The sequence below is a fragment of the Ambystoma mexicanum genome, chromosome 3q (genome assembly GCF_040938575.1).
Source record: "Ambystoma mexicanum isolate Mex_15411 chromosome 3q, UKY_AmexF1_1, whole genome shotgun sequence".
Lineage (NCBI taxonomy): Eukaryota > Metazoa > Chordata > Amphibia > Caudata > Ambystomatidae > Ambystoma > Ambystoma mexicanum.
Genome location: NC_090926.1, coordinates 1,274,181,691 through 1,274,200,793, shown reverse-complemented (window position 1 = coordinate 1,274,200,793; position 19,103 = coordinate 1,274,181,691). Strand labels below are relative to the sequence as shown.

Genomic DNA, 19,103 nt, shown 5'->3' with positions numbered 1-19,103 from the left:
GGGCTAGTGTATGTAAAGAGTGCAATCTGCAGGTCAAATACCACTGGCTACAGGGCGGGAGGGGGGGGGGAATTCAACAAGAATGAGCTGTGGGGGCTGTGGAGCAGTAATAGGGACAAGTGGAGGCTAGCACAATATGTTGTCCAAGACTTTGCAGGATTTCCAGAGCCTAAGCCAATCAGAGCCAGTGCACCACCTGCACCCCCACTCTGACACTGGTTTCAACAGTGGGTTAAAAAGTCCTTTCAATACTCGACATCTAACATCAACTCTGACTCCATGAGGGATAACGGGGCGTAGCAGGACAACCAAAAAACAGGGCACAATGAGACACAGTGATACTGTTCTGCTCACCCCTGCATCGTATTTGTTGTGTGTGCCGTGGGCACCTCTCCAGCAGAACCTCCTTCTGGGATCTCCTGAGCCCACCCGCCAAGACAGTGCACAGTACACTCAGACGGGTCAGTGGATTTCACTCGTCCTCAAATGCGCTTGTCCACAGCCTCACGATAAAAACACAGCACAGGAACAGCAGGTAACAGCCCACTTTGCTTAAGGAGTGGATTTAATGCAGATTCAAAGCAGCAGCATGTGTGGCATAAGCAACTCCTCTCATCGCCCCTCACAGCAGGAAGAACAAGTTACTTACCCGTGGTAACGTTCTTTCGACTGGATTGTGTCCTCCCAGGTATTCCTCATCTTATGATATCTCCATTTACAGCTTTAGCTGCCCTAAGAAAAAAGTTCCAGCAGGGCGTGCTGCGCGTCGATGCCTGTCGACTCGATGTCCCTCGAGGGCCTCCATCTCGGTGTCAACGTCATCGATGAAATATAGCACGTGCAGCAACCGTTGGCTTCAGTTCTGGTTTTCCGCGAGAGCTATTGCTTCGGTTTCTTGACAAGAAACCTTTAGAAATTAGTACAAATGGCATTGTCGTCGGCATCATCAAATACGAGAACGAAGTTCAAAAATATGTCACAACGGCTGGCCGAAAATGTCCCTTACGGACCCTCATCAGGGGTGTCTGTGGTGCTTAGGATCCACTCATTTAACATCAGAGTGTGGGTCCTGCCTATCGATGACAGCAAAAACCCTGACAGAGCATAGAGGAAAGTTAGCTGCAGGTAGGTTGTATAAATCCCCTTTGACAACTCTGTTGAAAAAGCGTTCTTCTGACGAGTCGAGAGACGACTCTACTTGTCGGAAGAAAGCTAAAAGGTCCCGATCCCGCAGTGGTTCACACCACTCATCATCATCCTCATGGCGGTTGAAGAAACGGTGCCACCGATCGACATGTTTGTCATCGAGTTCCTCCCCGGAACGGGTCACTTGCCCGACTGAATCGCCCTCACCGACTGAATGGGAGAGATTCAGACATAATATGCTCAAAGTATTCAAGAATGAGGCATCAGGAGCTATGCCCATGTCGACAAAGATGACAAAATTAAGGCAAAGGACAAAACCTGTGCGCCCTCAGGCTCGGGTGTCCAGGAGAAAACTCCTCGAGAGCCCTCAGAGGTTCCCTCGAGTAGCGAAAAGACTCTTTCAAACACAAAGTAATTGCCGCCATCATCACTGAATGATTTCACGTCTGTGTCTAAAAAATCCTCGACGCCACAGCCATCGAAGCCCTCGACATCAACGGTGTCGAAGACTTCCACATAATAATAATAATAATAATACTAATAATAATAATAATAATAATGATTCAAATAACAAAACCCTCAAAAGATGTTCAGATAACTTTCACCCCAATGCCTAGGAAAGACTTTTTAAAGTCACTTTCCTCAATTTATGAGCATGATGAGATGTCTTAGGATGAATCACGTCCTTTTGGGTTACGGTATGGGACACAAGGGGTTCCAGAGGCCTTAATTTCAGAGGATTCAAGAATACATCTTCATGAAACCCTGCAAACTGCAAGTAGGTTAGACACTTCCCCAGAAATAGAATTTGGAAGACCAGATCCCTCAGACCATGCTGATGGATCATACAGGCAACTGATGTCTAGGGTCATAGAATATCTGGGATGGAGTAGGCCTGCACCACTTTTTCAGCAGGACGACCTGACTGATATTTTGGATAAACGATCTCAGGAGGACCTTATTCTTCCTTTCCATGTAGCCCTACAAAGGCAAGTTAATGCTAACCGGGAGACAGCGGAATTAATTCCAGAAGTCAACAAAAAACTGACAAGCAAGTACAGAGTGTCGAGCAGTGACCCCTATTATCAGACAAAGCATCCAACTCCTGAACGTTTGGTAGTTCATGCTGCCACTTCTACAACCAAACACAACACATACCCAACTATCCCCCCGGACAGAGATGACAAGTGTCAAGATGCTTTGGCTAGAAAAAATTTCTCTGCGGGGAGTATGGCCCTTAAATCGGCAAATGCCACGTGTGCACTGGCTAATTTCCCTTTCACCCTATGGGACTGCATAGCGATGGCGGCTGAACATATCCCGAAGGGGAAGAACGAGACGGTTTCCAAAACATTGTTAAGGATGGAAAAGATGCAATGTGTGAATCCCTCCAGACTGGTCTCGACTCTGCTGACAGTATCAGCAGAGCTATGGCGGCTAGCACTGTAATGCTCAGATTTGCCTGGTTGAGAAAGTCTGGTTTTGCTCCAGATGTGCAATCTAGACTTCTTAATATGCCCTTTGACGGCACACATTTATTTGGCAGCAAGGCTGATGAGAGCCTGGAAAAGCTGTAGACCTTCAAAGCAGCAGCCAAATCCCTTGGTGCAGCAATCGAACAGCCACAAACTCGCCCCACTGGTACAGCTTGGAGGGGTAGGTCCTTTTGCGATTACTCCTCAGTTGGAACAGGGAGAGGACTGTCGAATCAGGTCAGAGAAGATTCCCCCGTGGTGGACGGGGAAGAGGTGCTAAGACCGCCCTGGCAGGGGCTACTTTACCATGAGCCGCTGCATCAGCCGCCTCAAAACCTTTCTGATGTCTTAGCCCACAAAGCCCTGGTGGGAGGCAGACTCTCACAGCATCTGAAAGAATGGCTGCGTATTACTTCAGATGCATGGGCATTGGAAACAGTAGCCCAGGGTTCCCTTTCTAAAAAGGCCTCAGGATCATCCACCTGGCAACAGCTCTTTCAAAGTTCCTGATCCGCTCCTTATGCAAGAATTCTTGACCCTGCTAGAGAAAGGTGTTATAGAACCGGTACCTGTAGCAGGGAGGAACAAGGGTTGGTACTGACCTTACTTCTAATCCCCAAAAAGGACGGAGGATTGAGACCCATCTTGGACTTAAGAGACTTGAACAAGTTCCTCAGGAAGGACAAGTTCAAGATGGTTACCCTTTCTCAGATCTTCAGGCCCTCCAGTTTCAGGACTGGATGGTATCACCGGACCTTCAGAGTGCTTACTTTCCTGTGCCAATCCATGACAAGCACAGAAGGTACCTGAGGTTCGCTGTTGGCAGTTCCCATTATCAGTTTTGAGTTCTGCCATTTGGGGTGATCTCCGCCCCAAGGGTTTTCACCAAGTTGATGGCGGTGGTGGCAGTGAGTCGCAGGAGAGGGGAATATCTCCATATCCAGCTTTAGCTGCTTCGGAAAAAACATTCCAGCAGGGGGAGCTAAGCGTTGATGCCTGTCGACTCGATATTCCCAGAGGGCCTCCGTCTCAGTGTCAACGTCATCAATGGTATATAGCGCATGCAGCGACCGTTGGCTTCAGTTGCGTTTTTTTACGTGTATTGGTTATGTTGATGTACTTGTGTTGTTTTTTTAGATGTTGTTTTTTTAGATAATGTTTTATGTCATATGATCATTTTATGATTGTGTCATGTTTTTCAATGAATAAAATGTATTTGATTATTAGTAATGTATGAGAACTAGATGCAATTTTGCACACTTGCGTTGGTTCCCGATCTATAGAAGCACTGTTACATATATCTTCTTTTTGTAGATTATATATATTTATCCATGAAGTAAGAAGGTAGTGATCCCTATAAATGGTCCTAGCCGTTTGAGATCGGTACTTGAAAAGAATCCCCAAAATAGTCCCACTTGAAAGTGCTAGGTCCAGCCGGGCAGATGGAACAAGCATGGTGACATTTAGATGCAAGTGGGAGGAAGTTACATCTCTATCCCCCACGGAAGGGCCTTTGTTTATGGAACCTGATCTTCCAAAAATAAAAACTGCCTGGTTCACCGTTGTTACACCAATGTCATGCTGGGCTGGTAAAACAATCCAATCAAATCCTTGTTTAAAGTATCAGCACGTATGGCTTCCAAAGAAGGCAAAGGCAAAGGAAATGGAGTAGAGGCATGAAATCATACAACTTTGCGTGAGGGCAGTGCAGGGGGTGCAGACACATTGAAAAGCCCATTCGCCTTGTCACAGCTCCAATCAGTTATAGAATTCTTAATCTCATGAGTGGTCGCCGGAGGAGGTTAAAGCAAAAAAGGGGCTTGGGCTTGCCCTTCTGTTTGAGTTTGTGTTCCGGGAAAAAAAACATCTTAGAGTTAGTGCCTGCCACTGCCGATAACAGAAGAGAAGCCGTTGTGGCAATCTTGCACGCCACTTCCTGGACAGGGGGCGTCGCAACAATCTTAACTTGAGAGATGGTTGCGCTCTTATTCTTCAAGTCATAAGGAGACAGTGGCATCCCACAGGCCAGATACACTCTGTCACATGCTCACGCCTTGTTCCTTGCATGGATTCCAACCAGGCAACTGAGCGAGTTCCAACAAATCAACAAACAAACCAGCCGTGAGAATGAAAGCACTGAGTAGACACACCTCACTCGCTGAACTGCAGCACTGTAGCTAGTACACTAGCTCACACAGCGCATGCTCGTCGTTCTTATTAGGTATTTAAGGTGGAGCTGAGAATTCCGTTGTAGTAAGGAAAGGGAGATTGGCTTCCAAAGCACTCCTTTGCACACTCTCTCCTGCAAAACTGTAGCTCTCACACTGCCTCACACCGCCTCTTTATATATGATGGCACTGTCTCCACCTTGTTTGTGTGGGCGGTCTCTGTGGTGGATGAGATAGTGTGGGGGAATAAGTGTGTGGTTGGGTTTGAACCATGTTTCTATAAAGAAGAGTATATATGGGGAGTGTGTGCCAAGGAGTGCATAGATATCATGTGTTTGAGCAGGTGCAGAGTGGCAGTTGAGAAGAATGCATGTGTATGCAATTAGTTGTTTTAGTGGGGTGCTGAAGTGGAGTTTGATTTGAATGTCTGTGTGTGCTTTGTATGAGGCACGTTATGCGACAAAAAGGGGCTAACAGGGAAGACAGAATGGAAAAAAGGGAAAAGATCATTGCAAAAACCCTAAGTTCTGTCATCCCATGGTGGGAGAATCTACCCTATCTTCCACCCTTAACTGGATGCCCTGCAGCAGGAGTCCTCTTAAGGGAGTTTCTCGAAAATGCTTGTCAGATGGTTCTTGTAGGTACCCTGACCTCTGCAAGCAGCTCCAGGCAGCTGGAATGAGTGGGTCAAAGAAATCTTAGACAAACTACTGAAACTGACTTTTAGACAAAATTAGATCTTTAACCCCCTGGTGATCCGCGCACTCACCTACACGATCCACAGACCCCTATAGTGGGGGGTAATGGACCAGTCCAGTAGGATTTCTTTCGTGGAATGTAAATAGTCTATCTGCAAAATATCTAGACCCTGACTGGCATGAGCTAATCGATATAAATATGTTAATATGTTTACAGGAAACATGGTCCCCTGATCCCATGCATAAAGTGGGCTATCGTACATTTCACTGTCCAGCCTCCAGATCCTCTAGGGGAAGAGCAAAAGGTGGGCTTATTATGTGGATCCATAGGATCCCAATTAAGTCACTGGATGTACTAGGCATGGAGTTATGTCTAAGGAGGGGGTCTCAAAGTCTTTGTTGTCAATGTATACTTAAGACAAAATCAATCCGCAATTTGCCATCTAGAGGAGATTCTGAATAAAACTTACAATGAGATTGCCAAATAGTGCCTTGGTAGTGTCGGGTGATTTGAATGTCCCATTCGAAGACATTAGTGTGATATCAGTAGATATGATCCTCGAGGATGAAGCTTGGGGGATACCAGCCTTTTCTTCTAATTCCCCCAGCACGTGTATCCCTTTGCAGGGGACATACGCCTTATTATGCATACCCTTGGCCTGCGTGCCTGTAATGGACGTTTTGCTGATGATTCCCCAGCCCATCCTACCTTTCGGCTTCTGAATAAATCCAGCTTTATTGACTATTCTTTGGTATCCTTGAATTTCTGGGCCAAAATTGAAAAAAAGTAAGATAATAGGGCGTGTGGAATGTCAAAATGATCCATTGCTTCTATGTTTTAACAAGGATATTGATTGGTATAACTTTGCTGATTCCATACAAACTGAGCCCAAAAAAAGTGATGCCCTAGCGCTGAAACCAATAAGATTGACAATGAATTTTGGTGAGGAAGTTCTTCCGAAACTCCATCAAGTGATACCTCTTTTGGAAAAATATGCAAATCCCAACTATAGCCTCACTCACAATGACTTCTATAATTCACTGGTGGAAGCAATGTCTCCTCTAACAAGGAACACCTAGGCCTGAAGTCCAAAACCAAAAATGGTCATGGCTGGTATGACTGAAATTGCAGAAGAACAAAAGCTGTCCTTGTGAAATCAATCAAAATAGAAAATGACAGAACAATGGAAGTAGTTAGTGTCCTGAGAAATGAATACAAGGCCTTGCTGGAAACAAAAAAGTTTAAATATATGGAGGACCAGTGAACTGCATTGCTCTATGCAATTCAGACACAAAATACAAAGGAATTCTGGCGTATGGTGAGATCTGGCCCAACTCTAAACAAGGGACGGAATATGGGCCTAATTTGAATCATTCTATTCCACAAAGCAGGTTGAATCTGTGTTGGAGACACATTGTGAGACTCAATGAGACCAAAAGGAATAAGCCCCATGACCCCATTGCTCAGGTTGTGCTTATTTTTTTCTACTAGTGAAATTGAAAGAGCTATCCTTTCACAGAACAATGGCAAGGCTCCAAGACCTGATTTTATCCCGGTTGTTCTCTTCGAAAGTAATCTAGAGATTTGGATCCCCTTTCTAACAAAATTCTTTAATGAAGTTAATCACTCGCTTGTACTCCCCACAGTTGGAAGGGAGAAACAATAATCCCAATTCATAACGCAAATGGCCACTTGGGGGGGGGATGACAACGCAGAATGTACCCGATGCAAAAGGGCAGAGGGTACCTTCTACCACATGTTGTGGGAATGCGGGGTGCTGCAGGAGTTTTGGACTGCGTGTTTACTCCGCCTCTACAGAATACTTGGTACCACAATCCCGAGAGACCCTAAACTTATCCTGCTAGGTATAGGAGGGGAAACAGACCTTAATAAACACGAAAGAATATTTCTAGGAATAGCACTTGGTGCGGGAAAGAGACTCACGGCAGCCACATGGGGCTCGGGGGACAGGATAACCATTGACAGATGGTCCAATGAAATGAACAGATGCGCCTCCCTGGAGAGGCGAATTTATAATGCAAGGGGTTCCCCCCGTAAGTTTCAGAAAATATGGGGAAAATGGGAACTATAAGATGTTAAGGCCATAACAAGGGGCAGTGGCGACACCCTGCGCAGCCACCGGGCGGGCGGTGCGGATTCTCGACCCGCACCCCGCCCTCCCCGCCGCACCACACAGATGTCAAGAGTTATGTTATGCACTGCTATCTACTGCGACCTTGATGTTGGATCTCCTAATGTCTTCTGTGTACTCACGTTGAATGTGCTACCGTCTCTTTTTTCTTTGGTTCTCTGTTCAATAAACCAATAAAAAAAGATTTATAAAAAAAAATAATCCCAATTCATAAAAAGGAGACCTGGATATTGTATCAAACTATAGGCCTATATCGCTCATTGATTCTCTAGCCAAGATCTATGCAAAGGTTTTACTTCAGTCCATGGAAACCTGATCTACAAACAGTCTTCGATACCGTCCACAGAAATTCAGGCTCCAGTGCCACTTGTCAAATCCATGATGGCCCTTTATACTAGCAACTATGCACGGGTAAGATGGAATGAACGGGGAGAACCAACAAATCAATTTCCAGTTGAGATAGGGGTAAGACAGGGATGTGTCCTTGGCCCCCTCCTGTTTTTTATTGTATAACAACAACTTTGCTGCTGATATGCAAATACTATCACTGGAAGCACCAAGGTTGGGCTCTGTCAAATGGAGCCTCCTCCTTTTTTGCTGACGATGCTGTGCTTTTGCCCAGAAGCCTGAAGTGCCTACAACAACAACTCACGTCCTTTGGATTGCTTTGTACGGCCAAACATTTGACTATAAACCTATCAAAAACAAAGACTATGGTGTGGTGTCCTCTGACTGTCCCGAGCAGACCCAAACAAAACTTTTACCTCAATAGCTCCCCACTATCTTCTGTGGGAAGTTTTGAGTATTTGAGGAGATAATTTGCGAAGGACCTGAAATGGACCAAACATCTTGGAAAGAGTCATTAAACAGCGGCCAGACAGACCGGTACAGTAACCACTTTTTCAGTATGTTTTGGAGGCAAATCAGTGTCCTCAGCAATGGTGGTATATAGGACCCAGGCCGTTTCAGCCATAGTTTATGGTGCAGAAATATGGGGGCATACCTTAACTGATTCATTGCAGAAAATGGTAAACACATTTTTTAAACGTCTATTATGTCTCCTGGTCAGTGGCCCTAGAACTCGGGCATGTAGAAATAAAGGATGAGGTGCTGTTAAAACATCTCTTGTATTGGATAAAGATCTGGTTCACATACAGAGAGGACCTTGTAGAAGTACTAAAAAATGGAAGGCATAACATGTGTACTGTGGCTGAAACATGTTAAACATCTCATCCTGGTTCTCGACCTGAATTCTCTATGCTTTGATCCTGTGAGTATAACTGGGCAATCAAAAAACCTGCTAAAAACGAGATTCTATGAGTGGGCTACAGGGACAAGACTGGATATATGTTATGCAGGCAGACTATCTGCTAGTTATATGGTTTATAAATGTGATATAGCCATGGAGTTCTACCTTGACTACATGGTGGAAAGTTAAAAGGAAGTTCTGTTCCTTAAATTCCGCTTGGGCATTCTCCCATTAGCGACGTTTACGAGACACTGGGGGAAGGGGTTGTCTGCACATTGTCCAGCATGTATCACCAAAGATGAATATGAGATGCACTTTATGTTGTCGTGCCCGCTATATAAAGACTTGTGGCCCAAATGGTCGAGGCCACTACTCACCCCACAGGCTATTAACACCAGGAAAGAGGCTCTTACTGTTTTGAAGTTATTCTTGCCTATGGCTGCTTTTAATATGGGTTCTATGTTGATATTTATGGCTCTCAAACAAAGGGAGACCTTGGTCAAAAATTGCTAAAAGAATAGCTTACTTCGTTTCCATGGTGCAAATGCTATAATGTCCTTTATGATATGTTAAGAATAATGAAACTGTACTTATGAATTAACACCCACTTTTATTGTTTTAATGACCTTTCCAAGATATTAGTAACTTTGTTTTTAGCATTTTTCTATATGTGTGTGTGATATGCTTTCATGGTGTACAACAAAAATAAAGCTGAATTGAATTTCATTGAATTGAGTGCCTCTGGAGGGGGTTTGCTGACCTTGATGTTCCTCTCAGCCCAATTCAAGTTCAATTCAAGCCCCATATGAGGATGGAAAGAAAGTTCAAAGATGGCGGGTTTGGGGTCAGGAGCCATGTGATTAGCCCTTAGATAGACAATGGATAGTTCTTGTTGGTGCCCTGACCTCTGCAGGCATCCTCAGGCAGCTGGGATGAAAGCCTCAGGTGGGGTTGTGCTGAGCTCGATGTTCCTCTCAGCCCAGTTCAAGCCCCTTAGTATGGAAAGACGATTAAGGGCGGTGGTTATGGTTTCAGGGGTCATGTGATCAGCCGGCAGATCGACCACGGATGGTTCTTGTGGGTCCCCTGGCCTCTGCAGGCAGCTAGGAGGAATGCCTCTGGTGGTGTTGTGCTGAGGACGATGTTCCTCACAGCCCAGTAAAAGCTCATCTGAGGATGGAAAGAATGAATCAACTGCAATGTAATAAGAGGAGTGATATAATTTTCGTGCTAATTTTCTTACTCGCACCTGGGAGAGATCGGCTAACAAATCAGGTGGCACGGAACGCAGACAGAATCTGTCAGTGACTTCCACATTCTCTTTCCGTCATTTCTTTTGAACCGCATGCCCAAGTACATTGCCTCTTGTTCGCTTGGACCCCCACGGAATCCAGCACACTAGGACACCACCCTCCCCACGCCACCCCACCCTGCCTACCTGCTCGACTCCAGCACCATCCTGGCCACCAGCACTCACTTGCTGTAATGGAAATCGAAAGGAACATTCTCCCTTTTCTATTGTCAATGGTGGTGGCCAACTTGTCTCTTTTTAGTGGAAATGTAGGCACACAAAATCAGTGTGGAGCCAATTTCTCTTTAAAAAAACATTTAAAGCGTTCACACCCTGGAGGAACACTGGGGTGTGAGTAGCTATCACCCCGCATTCAGATGTGTACATGGCTGGTCCTGAGTCATCGGCAAGGTACTGGCTTCGTGCAGGCCTTCCTTAAGCTTAGGCTGCTGGGTCGTTGCAGGCCATGTATGCCCCGAGAGCAGGGGTAATCACAATATTACATTACAGTAACTTAACAGGAGTTCCGTTGCCTTCTTATCACGCTAAAGTTGGGCTGTAATAAGAATATTAGGTACATCTTTCGAAACAGATGCTGCAGGCTTCCATGCATTATCGCAAATTATTTACAGTCTTTTAAACAGATATGGCAGGCAGCAATTTATTACATTGCATCCACATCGTGTAGATACCATAAGGATCATTTAGTAATAAACTGTATTTGAAAACACAAACAATTGACATAAATGATTTAACATGTGGTGATCCCAAACGTTTGATTTTTTCCCACACAGACTTCAACAAATGAAGGCTTCACAGCGACAGCCAAAGGGACGGGACAAGGAACGCTAACGGTAAGCATGACAGAGCTCAGTTTTTCTTCTGTGTTACAAATACCTCAATTTAGGCTCTATGACACTGTCCTTATGGTTCAATTAAATAATCTGCAGATTCCCACAGAACTCTGCATATTTCATTAAATATTCCACAGGGCGATTTTACTGTGGAACAGGTGCCATTCTGCATATCAACCCTTTCAGAACAAATTCCCTGGAAGGTGGTACATTACAATCTTTACCTTTTCCATCAAAATTATATTCAAATAATGTTTTATACTCTAGCAATGGTGAACAGCCAGTGTAGGTCTGCAAATGAAGCCCAACAAATGTGAGAAGTCTTGAGAGGATAGCTCTTGGAAGCAAGACTATGCAGAGCAACACAGGTTCGATCCCCAGGTCAGCGCTTAGAAACCTCTGGGTATTAAGCGCGTTATAAATAACCAACAAAAAAAAAAAGATAAAAAACCCTTTCTCACTAGTAAAGTAGGTTTGAGTGTCTGGAAACAGGTCTTCGCTACATGTCAGGAGCGGGGCTCTCTGTCCCTCACCTGCCCCCCTAAAAGGTGAGCAGCAATGCCAGGAGCAGGACCCTCAGTCTTCCACTTGTCCAATCAGATGGGTGAGAAGAAATGATAGGAGCAGCTCCCTCTGTCCTCCCCTGTGCCAAATAAAGGGTGATGCACAGAAGTCAGAGTCTTTCTCATGACCCAGCTGATAGGTGAAAAGCATTCTCAAGACAGCGCCCTCTGTCCCTCATCTGTCCCATCTGATAGGAGAGAATTGCCAGGAGCACATCCTAGTCATTCACCTGTACCATCTGATAGGAGAGAAGCAGTGCCAGGAGCACACCCTCAGTATATCACCTGTACTATCTGAAAGGAGAAGCATTGTCAGGAGCAGGGCCTTCTATCCCTCGTCTGTACTATGTAATGGGTGTGGGTGCAAGGCCAGGAGCATTACCTTAGTTTCATAAGTTTCCCCTAAGAAGCAAGGGGGAAGGAGTGCTAGGATAGGATCCATCATGCTTCACATGTCCTTTGATGAGTACGGGAGATATGACTTGATATAAAAAAAACTCTGTTCTATCGCCCATGCTGTCTGAGTGAATGGAGATATGTCATAACTGTACACAGAGCACGGCCCTCTGACGCCAAGGCCAAGATAAAGAGCAAAGCCGTAGTTTGCATTCCCTATGCACTCTGACAGGGTAGTGAATGATACCATGCTAGAATGTTCATTTAGTAGGTGAAGAAGCAGAAGCAATACCCTGTGCTCTATCCCCTGGGCCCTCAGAGGGTTTGGTAAATTAAACTAGGGTAATATGAATGTCTCTGCACCTCAGCGTTGAATTAGTGAGAAAGTGAGGCCAGGAGACGCATCCTACGTCCTGTCAACGGTACCCCGTGTGATGAAGTTCCCTGTCGTACTCGGTGGACATTTCGTCAAAGGCAAATGAGAACCCAAACCGAAGGTGTTGAAGCAATAGCGGGAGGCGGAGCATGCACATGGGGACTAGAGGAGGAGGAGGAGGAAAAAGGTTGCAAAAAGGGAATAAGAGGACCCAGAGAGTGGGAGAGAATAAAGCCCTCTTCAGCTCCTGTGTGGAAACTGGGGAAGGAAAATCCAGGTTTGGTGTTTTTACCGTTGAGGAGAAGCTCCAACTCTTATCTACAGATCATGGCAAACACAACGTTTACAGGAACTATAAGGAGGACTGCAGATGGTCAAATCTCACCATCAACAAGAGATTAGGTGTAAAATAGAGAGAGAGAGAGAGACAGAGAACTTTAAAACTGAGTGAGGGGGTGACCCTGAACTCTTGTGAACTATATAAGTAAACCTTTGAAATGGAAGAATCGCTACAAAAAGACATTATTCTGGTAAATGAAAACTGTTTAATCCAACATTGTGTTTGTTCTTTATGGACCCGATATTGCTATATGACATCTCAGGGAGGTAAGACAGTAATGCCAGAGTAGGATATGTTGTTCCTCAAATCTGCTTCTTTTCAGTGTAGAGCAATGGCAGCTACTGCAACCCTCTGAGGGGGAATGAAGCAAGATAGGATGGAATGTGTTGTTTCACATACTCTGCCTCTAACGGTATGTATTATTTTATAGGTGCTCCTTCCTCTCTTGAGGGTTGTTTCCTTGCCCCTGAAAGTTCAAGAGTTGTCTCACAAGTAGATCCCTCCCATTATGGCATCACAGCAACTAAAATATAATATGCATTGATCTTCACAATGCAATGCTGTCGGAGGCGGCTGTTGAGACATAGTGAGACAGCAATGCGGCCTGAAGGCGGTGGAACTAGGTCCTTTCCTCTAACAACAACGAACTCAACTAACGGAGCAGAGCTGGACGAGCAAAAGTGCTGTGGCGATCAGGCTGAGCACTACTTTGGCGTGGAGTGAATACAGTGATCGTGATTGAGGGCTGCCGGTATCAAACTCATAGGGTGACATCTGAGAGCAGAGATACGGCAACGTAGAATCACCACTCTCTCCCCCCACCTGGGTGAGTGAACAGTGTGTGTTATTACTTGAGTAACATTACCCCATCTAGCGACACACGGCAGAACTCAGGGGCTGAATTTGGCCAATCGCCCCGCGGGTGCTCTGCGGCACCTGCCAGATGTGGGTAACGGAGCAGTACATAATATGGTATACGGCTGCTGAGATTGATATTTCCCCAAATAAAAGTGGAAGAAACTCAGTGTGTAGGGGGGGCCTCCCTAATGGTTTATGGCGCAATAGAGCATTGGAGCCTGGGTGTGGCACTCGACCAGCGAATGTGGGATGTTCCCTTTGAGCTGGTAGATGGCCACAGTATATAACCACCATTGCCAAGTATGAATACATAATGTGATACAAATGTTATAGCAGAAGCTAGCCATGTGATAGTTGGCATTAGTTGCCATCTGGGACCTAATTAGCTGGCGTGTCAGTGCGGCATGTGTAATCGGAGTATTCGACTTTGCCACTCCATTGGTTTACTTCCACTGGGCACTCTAATCTAAGGTTCTAGTGTAAAGACAATGGGTCTCATTCCGAGTTTGGAGGTAACCATGGCGCTATTTGCGCAATGGCTGCCTCCAAAACCGGTTCCGACTCCGACCTTGTTCAATGGGGACTTACCGGTCTAGTCCGGCCTTTGCAGGACCGGTAAGTCCCAACTGAAAAAGGCAATCCCCATTCCCATTTGAGCCCCCATAGGGTTCAAAGGGGAGGGAGCTAATAACGGTACTCCAATTTGCGGTACCGTTATTAGCTCTGAAGTCCCTAAACGGGCCCCGTCCATAACGAAGGGACCTCGGAATAGGGTGCAAAGGGATTACCGGCACCGATGTCCTTAACGGTGCCCGGTATCCCTTTGCGCCCACCTCGTAATGAGGCCCAATCTCTGACGGCCGTTCATAGGGTGGCGAGTGGCAAAGCAATCAGTTTTTAACGAACATTAACCATCACGGCAACATTTAAATCTTAATATTTGATACAGTAACTTTAAAAAACGTGTTTACAGCAATCTGCCTGCTAATACAACTGCACAAAGCATGGTGGTCGCTGTGGAAGAAAGAAGGGCTCAAAATGATTTGAGAATCGAACAAAGCATTTCCTTAAACCAACCAATCCACCAACTAACATTAACTTCATTACCAAAGTGTCGACTACAGCATTACTCGAGAATTCATAGTCACCCGTAGATGAAGTGTTATCAATGTCAGAAACAGTAGATAACAATATGCTGCTGAACATGTGCTTAAATTTACAGAGGGACTCACTGGGCATCTTTGCCCAAGTAAATAAACATAGTGATACCAGAGGTGTACTTAGCATGGAAATTGTTATTGGTATTGTGCCCACCAATGGAATACATCTCTCAAAATGTCCAGTCCTAGAAGCATATATGCTTCCTTCCCAGTGTATGATGATTCCTTTAGCTCCTCTGACTCATCGGAGGAGGATGTCCAGCCTGATTCAGAAATACTAATAATAGTGAAGGCACTATTTATACTTTGTAATCATTTATATAAAGAACAGTCGGTGTTAAAGTCAGGTATAACAAAGCTGGTGGATGTTGTGCTGATAGCCCAATTTGAGGAATTATTTTTGACACCTAACCTAACTGACAGAGATGCCTATAAACAATGCCCCGGCTATAGGCAATCAGCCGGGATAACTGGAATAAGCATACACATGGGAATGTACCAACAGCAAAAGCCTTAAGCAATATGACCAAGATAGATGCTGAGAATACTGAACTACAGGTGATTGACTGCCTGTCTGGTGAGAGGACAGGTCTGGAGTGTCTTAATGACAACACAAAGAACATGCTAATTGTTACATCAGTAAGAAGATCACAATATCTGAACAGTTTTAGTCCGTTTTAAAATCGTAAATGTATTTTACAGATACTACATAGTATACGTCACCTGCATTTGATAGCATCACGGATTTAGATCTCATAGAAATACTTGCTACCTCTACAAAAGCCAACTGGGCGGTGGTTCAGTTTGCTTCACCCATTATCTTTGAATTGGTAATGGCTAATATGGCTTAGTTTTTTAAGTTGGGTTTCGAAATTACACAAGTGCAGGTAAATGAAATTACTAACACCATACCAAAGGATAAAGGGCCGGAAGGTAAAAAGGAAAAACACACGATCAACGATTTAGAAGCTATAAAAAGAAACCTAGCCACTGCACTAGGAGAGTTTATGGACCTCACTGGTAAAAACAAAAAATAGGTGAACTGGAAAGTGAGTCAACTGGTATGACCAAGAAATGGGTGTGTGAACATGTTTACTATTGCTGTTTTGAAATTTAAGGGTTTTAACTCATTTGTAAAGAACCCTCTGGGTCGTATTATATTGACAGAGGCTGACCTTTTTTCTTGTACGAGAAACTTGGTGTACTAGGGAATTCAACTTGGATGGGTACACCACCATACAGAGGCTGTCTAGACAATTAAGACTGGCCTACCTATGAGGGGATGGTGCTGCTAATAGGTACCAGAAAATCGCTTTGTATTGGCAGGAACTATAACAACACAGATTGGAGCCAAATCCGACACATTCCTATTCTTAACATTTATGATCACCCTGGAGGAGAAGAAACCACTAATATTGATAATCATGTAGAATATCTCATTAATGACTGGCAACTGTTTAACCTGCAAAGGTCCTTTGTAGTAATGGGGGGTCTTAATTTTCAAAGGTATCCAACAAAACCTCCAAATACGGATGTTATATTATAATGAAAGTTATCTTTAGCGTTGCTGCAATAGAATACGAGCCTGAGGCGATGACAGTGGAAAATGACAGAGGAAAACAATCGTAGTCTTTTATCTCTAGTTACGACCTTAGACAATTGTAAATTGAAGAGAAACCTGGGCATCCTAGTCTGCATACATCATCCAATGATATTTATAAATATTGGATTGATTATGTATTACCAGAGTGATCTATTCGGCAATGTTGGGAAATTTGAGCTTGATGGTAATACTCCCAGCGATCACGTAGCTATGAAAATTGGCATCCACTGTGCTGTCAATAGGTTGAACGATCAAATAGTCGGCAAATATACAACCAATATTACTGCAAATAGATTAATCTGGACAGAAAAAATTTGGTAAAACTAAATGAGGAGGTCATACAACTATTCCTAGACACCGACAGCATAGATTAACTTTATCTTGAAGATTGTTATGAAATAATTATGGATATATTGGCAATTATGACCAAGAACGCAATCAGAAGTACACATGGCATAAAGGAGCCTGGCAAGATGTTTGATATGATTATTGCTCATAGCAAAAGACAGTTGAGGTCCAATATTCATAATTTAAATAAATTGGCCCTACCCAACAAAGAAATCCATAGTTAATTGAGAAATATTTACAGATATGGAATCAAGCAGCATAAAAACTCAATGGCCACAGCACAATGGCAAATAATAAATAATGCTATGCGTAGTTTCAATACACAAAGGTTCTGGGCCATATATCACCATTGACCTAATGGGTAAACACAAAATTAACCCAATATCTGTAGATAAGTGGACAAAATATGTTTCGGCTATGTATATGATCGATTCCCTAAACAAGGAAAGAATGTCTAAACGGGTCACAATCTTGAATGGTGAGGGGTTCTCTATGTCAGCAATAGATATTGAAGAAGTAATACCAAAATTGAGATCTTCAAGAGCCTCAGGGCCAGACTAAGTCGCTAATATTGTTTTAAAACGGTACCCACAAGGATGGGCGGTAATAATTGAAAAACTATTTAAGCAAATAATTAAAATAGGTGACATCCCCCCAAACTGGAGGGGGTCTATACTGGTTCCCATCCATAAAAAGGGCACGCGAGAATCACCAAAACATTACCGGCTACTTGCCATAGTTGATTCCTTGGCCAAAATATTTTGTCACTTTCTCCTGAGAGGAATTAATAACTGGCTAAAATCTGATAAAATACTAAATAAGCAACAAACAGGTTTCCGTAAAGGTGGCAATACATTGACCAACCTGTGGTGTCTTAGTTATTTAATTCGGTCGGCTTATAGATGTAAGAAGGACGCTTTATATATATAATCCGTGCAATACTCCAAAGCCTTCAATAATGTGAATAGGTAAAGACTATGGAGGAAATTACAACGTTGGGGCTTAGACCTGATGACTTTGCATTTTGTATTTGCACTACATTCAGATACATCATCTCAAATTAGAAGCAACATGAATGGTCTGCAGAGTGACCCTATACATAATAATCATGGTCTGAAACAGTGGTGCACATTGGGCTGGGTGAGGATTTTAGTAAATATAAGAATAATCCCCCTAAAATTGGACAACAGGCATTTGGGTGGCTTTCCTATACAACAACACAGTAATCTTAGACTGTACCTCTGTCGGGCTACAGCATAGCCTGATGGCATTACAGGAATTCTCCTGGATTAATTAACTAAAACTAAATCTGGGGAAAACAAAGATCATTGTCATTAACGGCAATACGAATAAATATAAAAACTATAATTAGATGGTACAACCGAAATGGCCAATGATATGAAGACCAAGATGAACAGGAAATGTAACGCCATTAGATTGTTCATATCTAACAGTGGAGGCTTCTCTGTGGAAGGACTGATTAAAATAGATAGAGCTACCATTGTTCAGAGTCTCTTGTATGGATTAGAGATATGGATGGATAGGGAGATGCAATGGTTAAGTATATCGGAGGGAAAATTGTGGCGTGGCACACTGGGGTTACTACCTTCCACCCCAGCTATATGCATTGAATTTGGTATTACTTCCTATGGAATACACGCAGCAGTCTGTTTCTCCTACAGATGCTTGACCAGAGCAAGAACACAGAATCCCTCTACTTCAGAACTGACTTAATGCTTAACTCTGAGGGTCAACACAAAAATATGGAATGCTGGCCGCAAGATATTGGTAAATTCTGTTCGGGTATTGGATTCTTGGCACAGAACCTTGCTTATGTAGGCTTGGTTACCAAGGAAACTAAAGCCGTACTATATGGGAACGCATAAAGAACATTGGGCCTCATTATAAGCATGGCGGTCTAGAAACTACGGTAGCAGTAAGCATACCGGTGCCGTAGTTCCCGGATCGCCATACTACGAGTTGTGCTCGCAGGTGCCTGTCAGCCTGCCAGGTACGGCCTGGCGGGCAGAGCAGCACCCGTGAGCGCAGCATGTCGGATGCACCGGCACCGTCGTTGATGGTGCATCCAACGTCCGTATTCCCATTGAGCCCTATGGGGCTGAATGGGAATGGGGCCCGACAGGCACCGGCACCCAGCAATGCAGGAATTACTGGGTAATTCCTCATTGACAGGTGCTGGAAAAAAAGCAACTCCGGCGGCAGCCGTGCCTGTTTTACGGGCACGGCTACCGCCAGGGTTATAATGAGGCCCATTGAATACTTATCCAGCAAGGTGTCCTTCAGAGACTACATACAGCAAGGTTTTACTATTAGAGTTCCATTTAAATAGGTGTATCAAGTACGCAAGTCAAAAACGCGCTGCTTCATAATGAATGCTTGGATCAACGCACCTCATGAGGCTAGG

General features: G+C 44.2%; 1 protein-coding gene across 2 annotated transcripts in view; it reads left to right on the top strand.

Annotated features, from left to right (window-relative positions):
* LOC138447868 (complement C3-like) overlaps positions 1–19,103 on the top strand; it is a 1,306,650-nt gene that overhangs the window by 1,126,510 nt on the left and 161,037 nt on the right. For both annotated transcript variants that reach the window (XM_069604330.1, XM_069604329.1), the window contains one exon: positions 10,975–11,034. In XM_069604330.1, the coding sequence (XP_069460431.1) occupies positions 10,975–11,034 (60 nt within the window). The remainder of the gene's footprint in view (positions 1–10,974; positions 11,035–19,103) is intronic.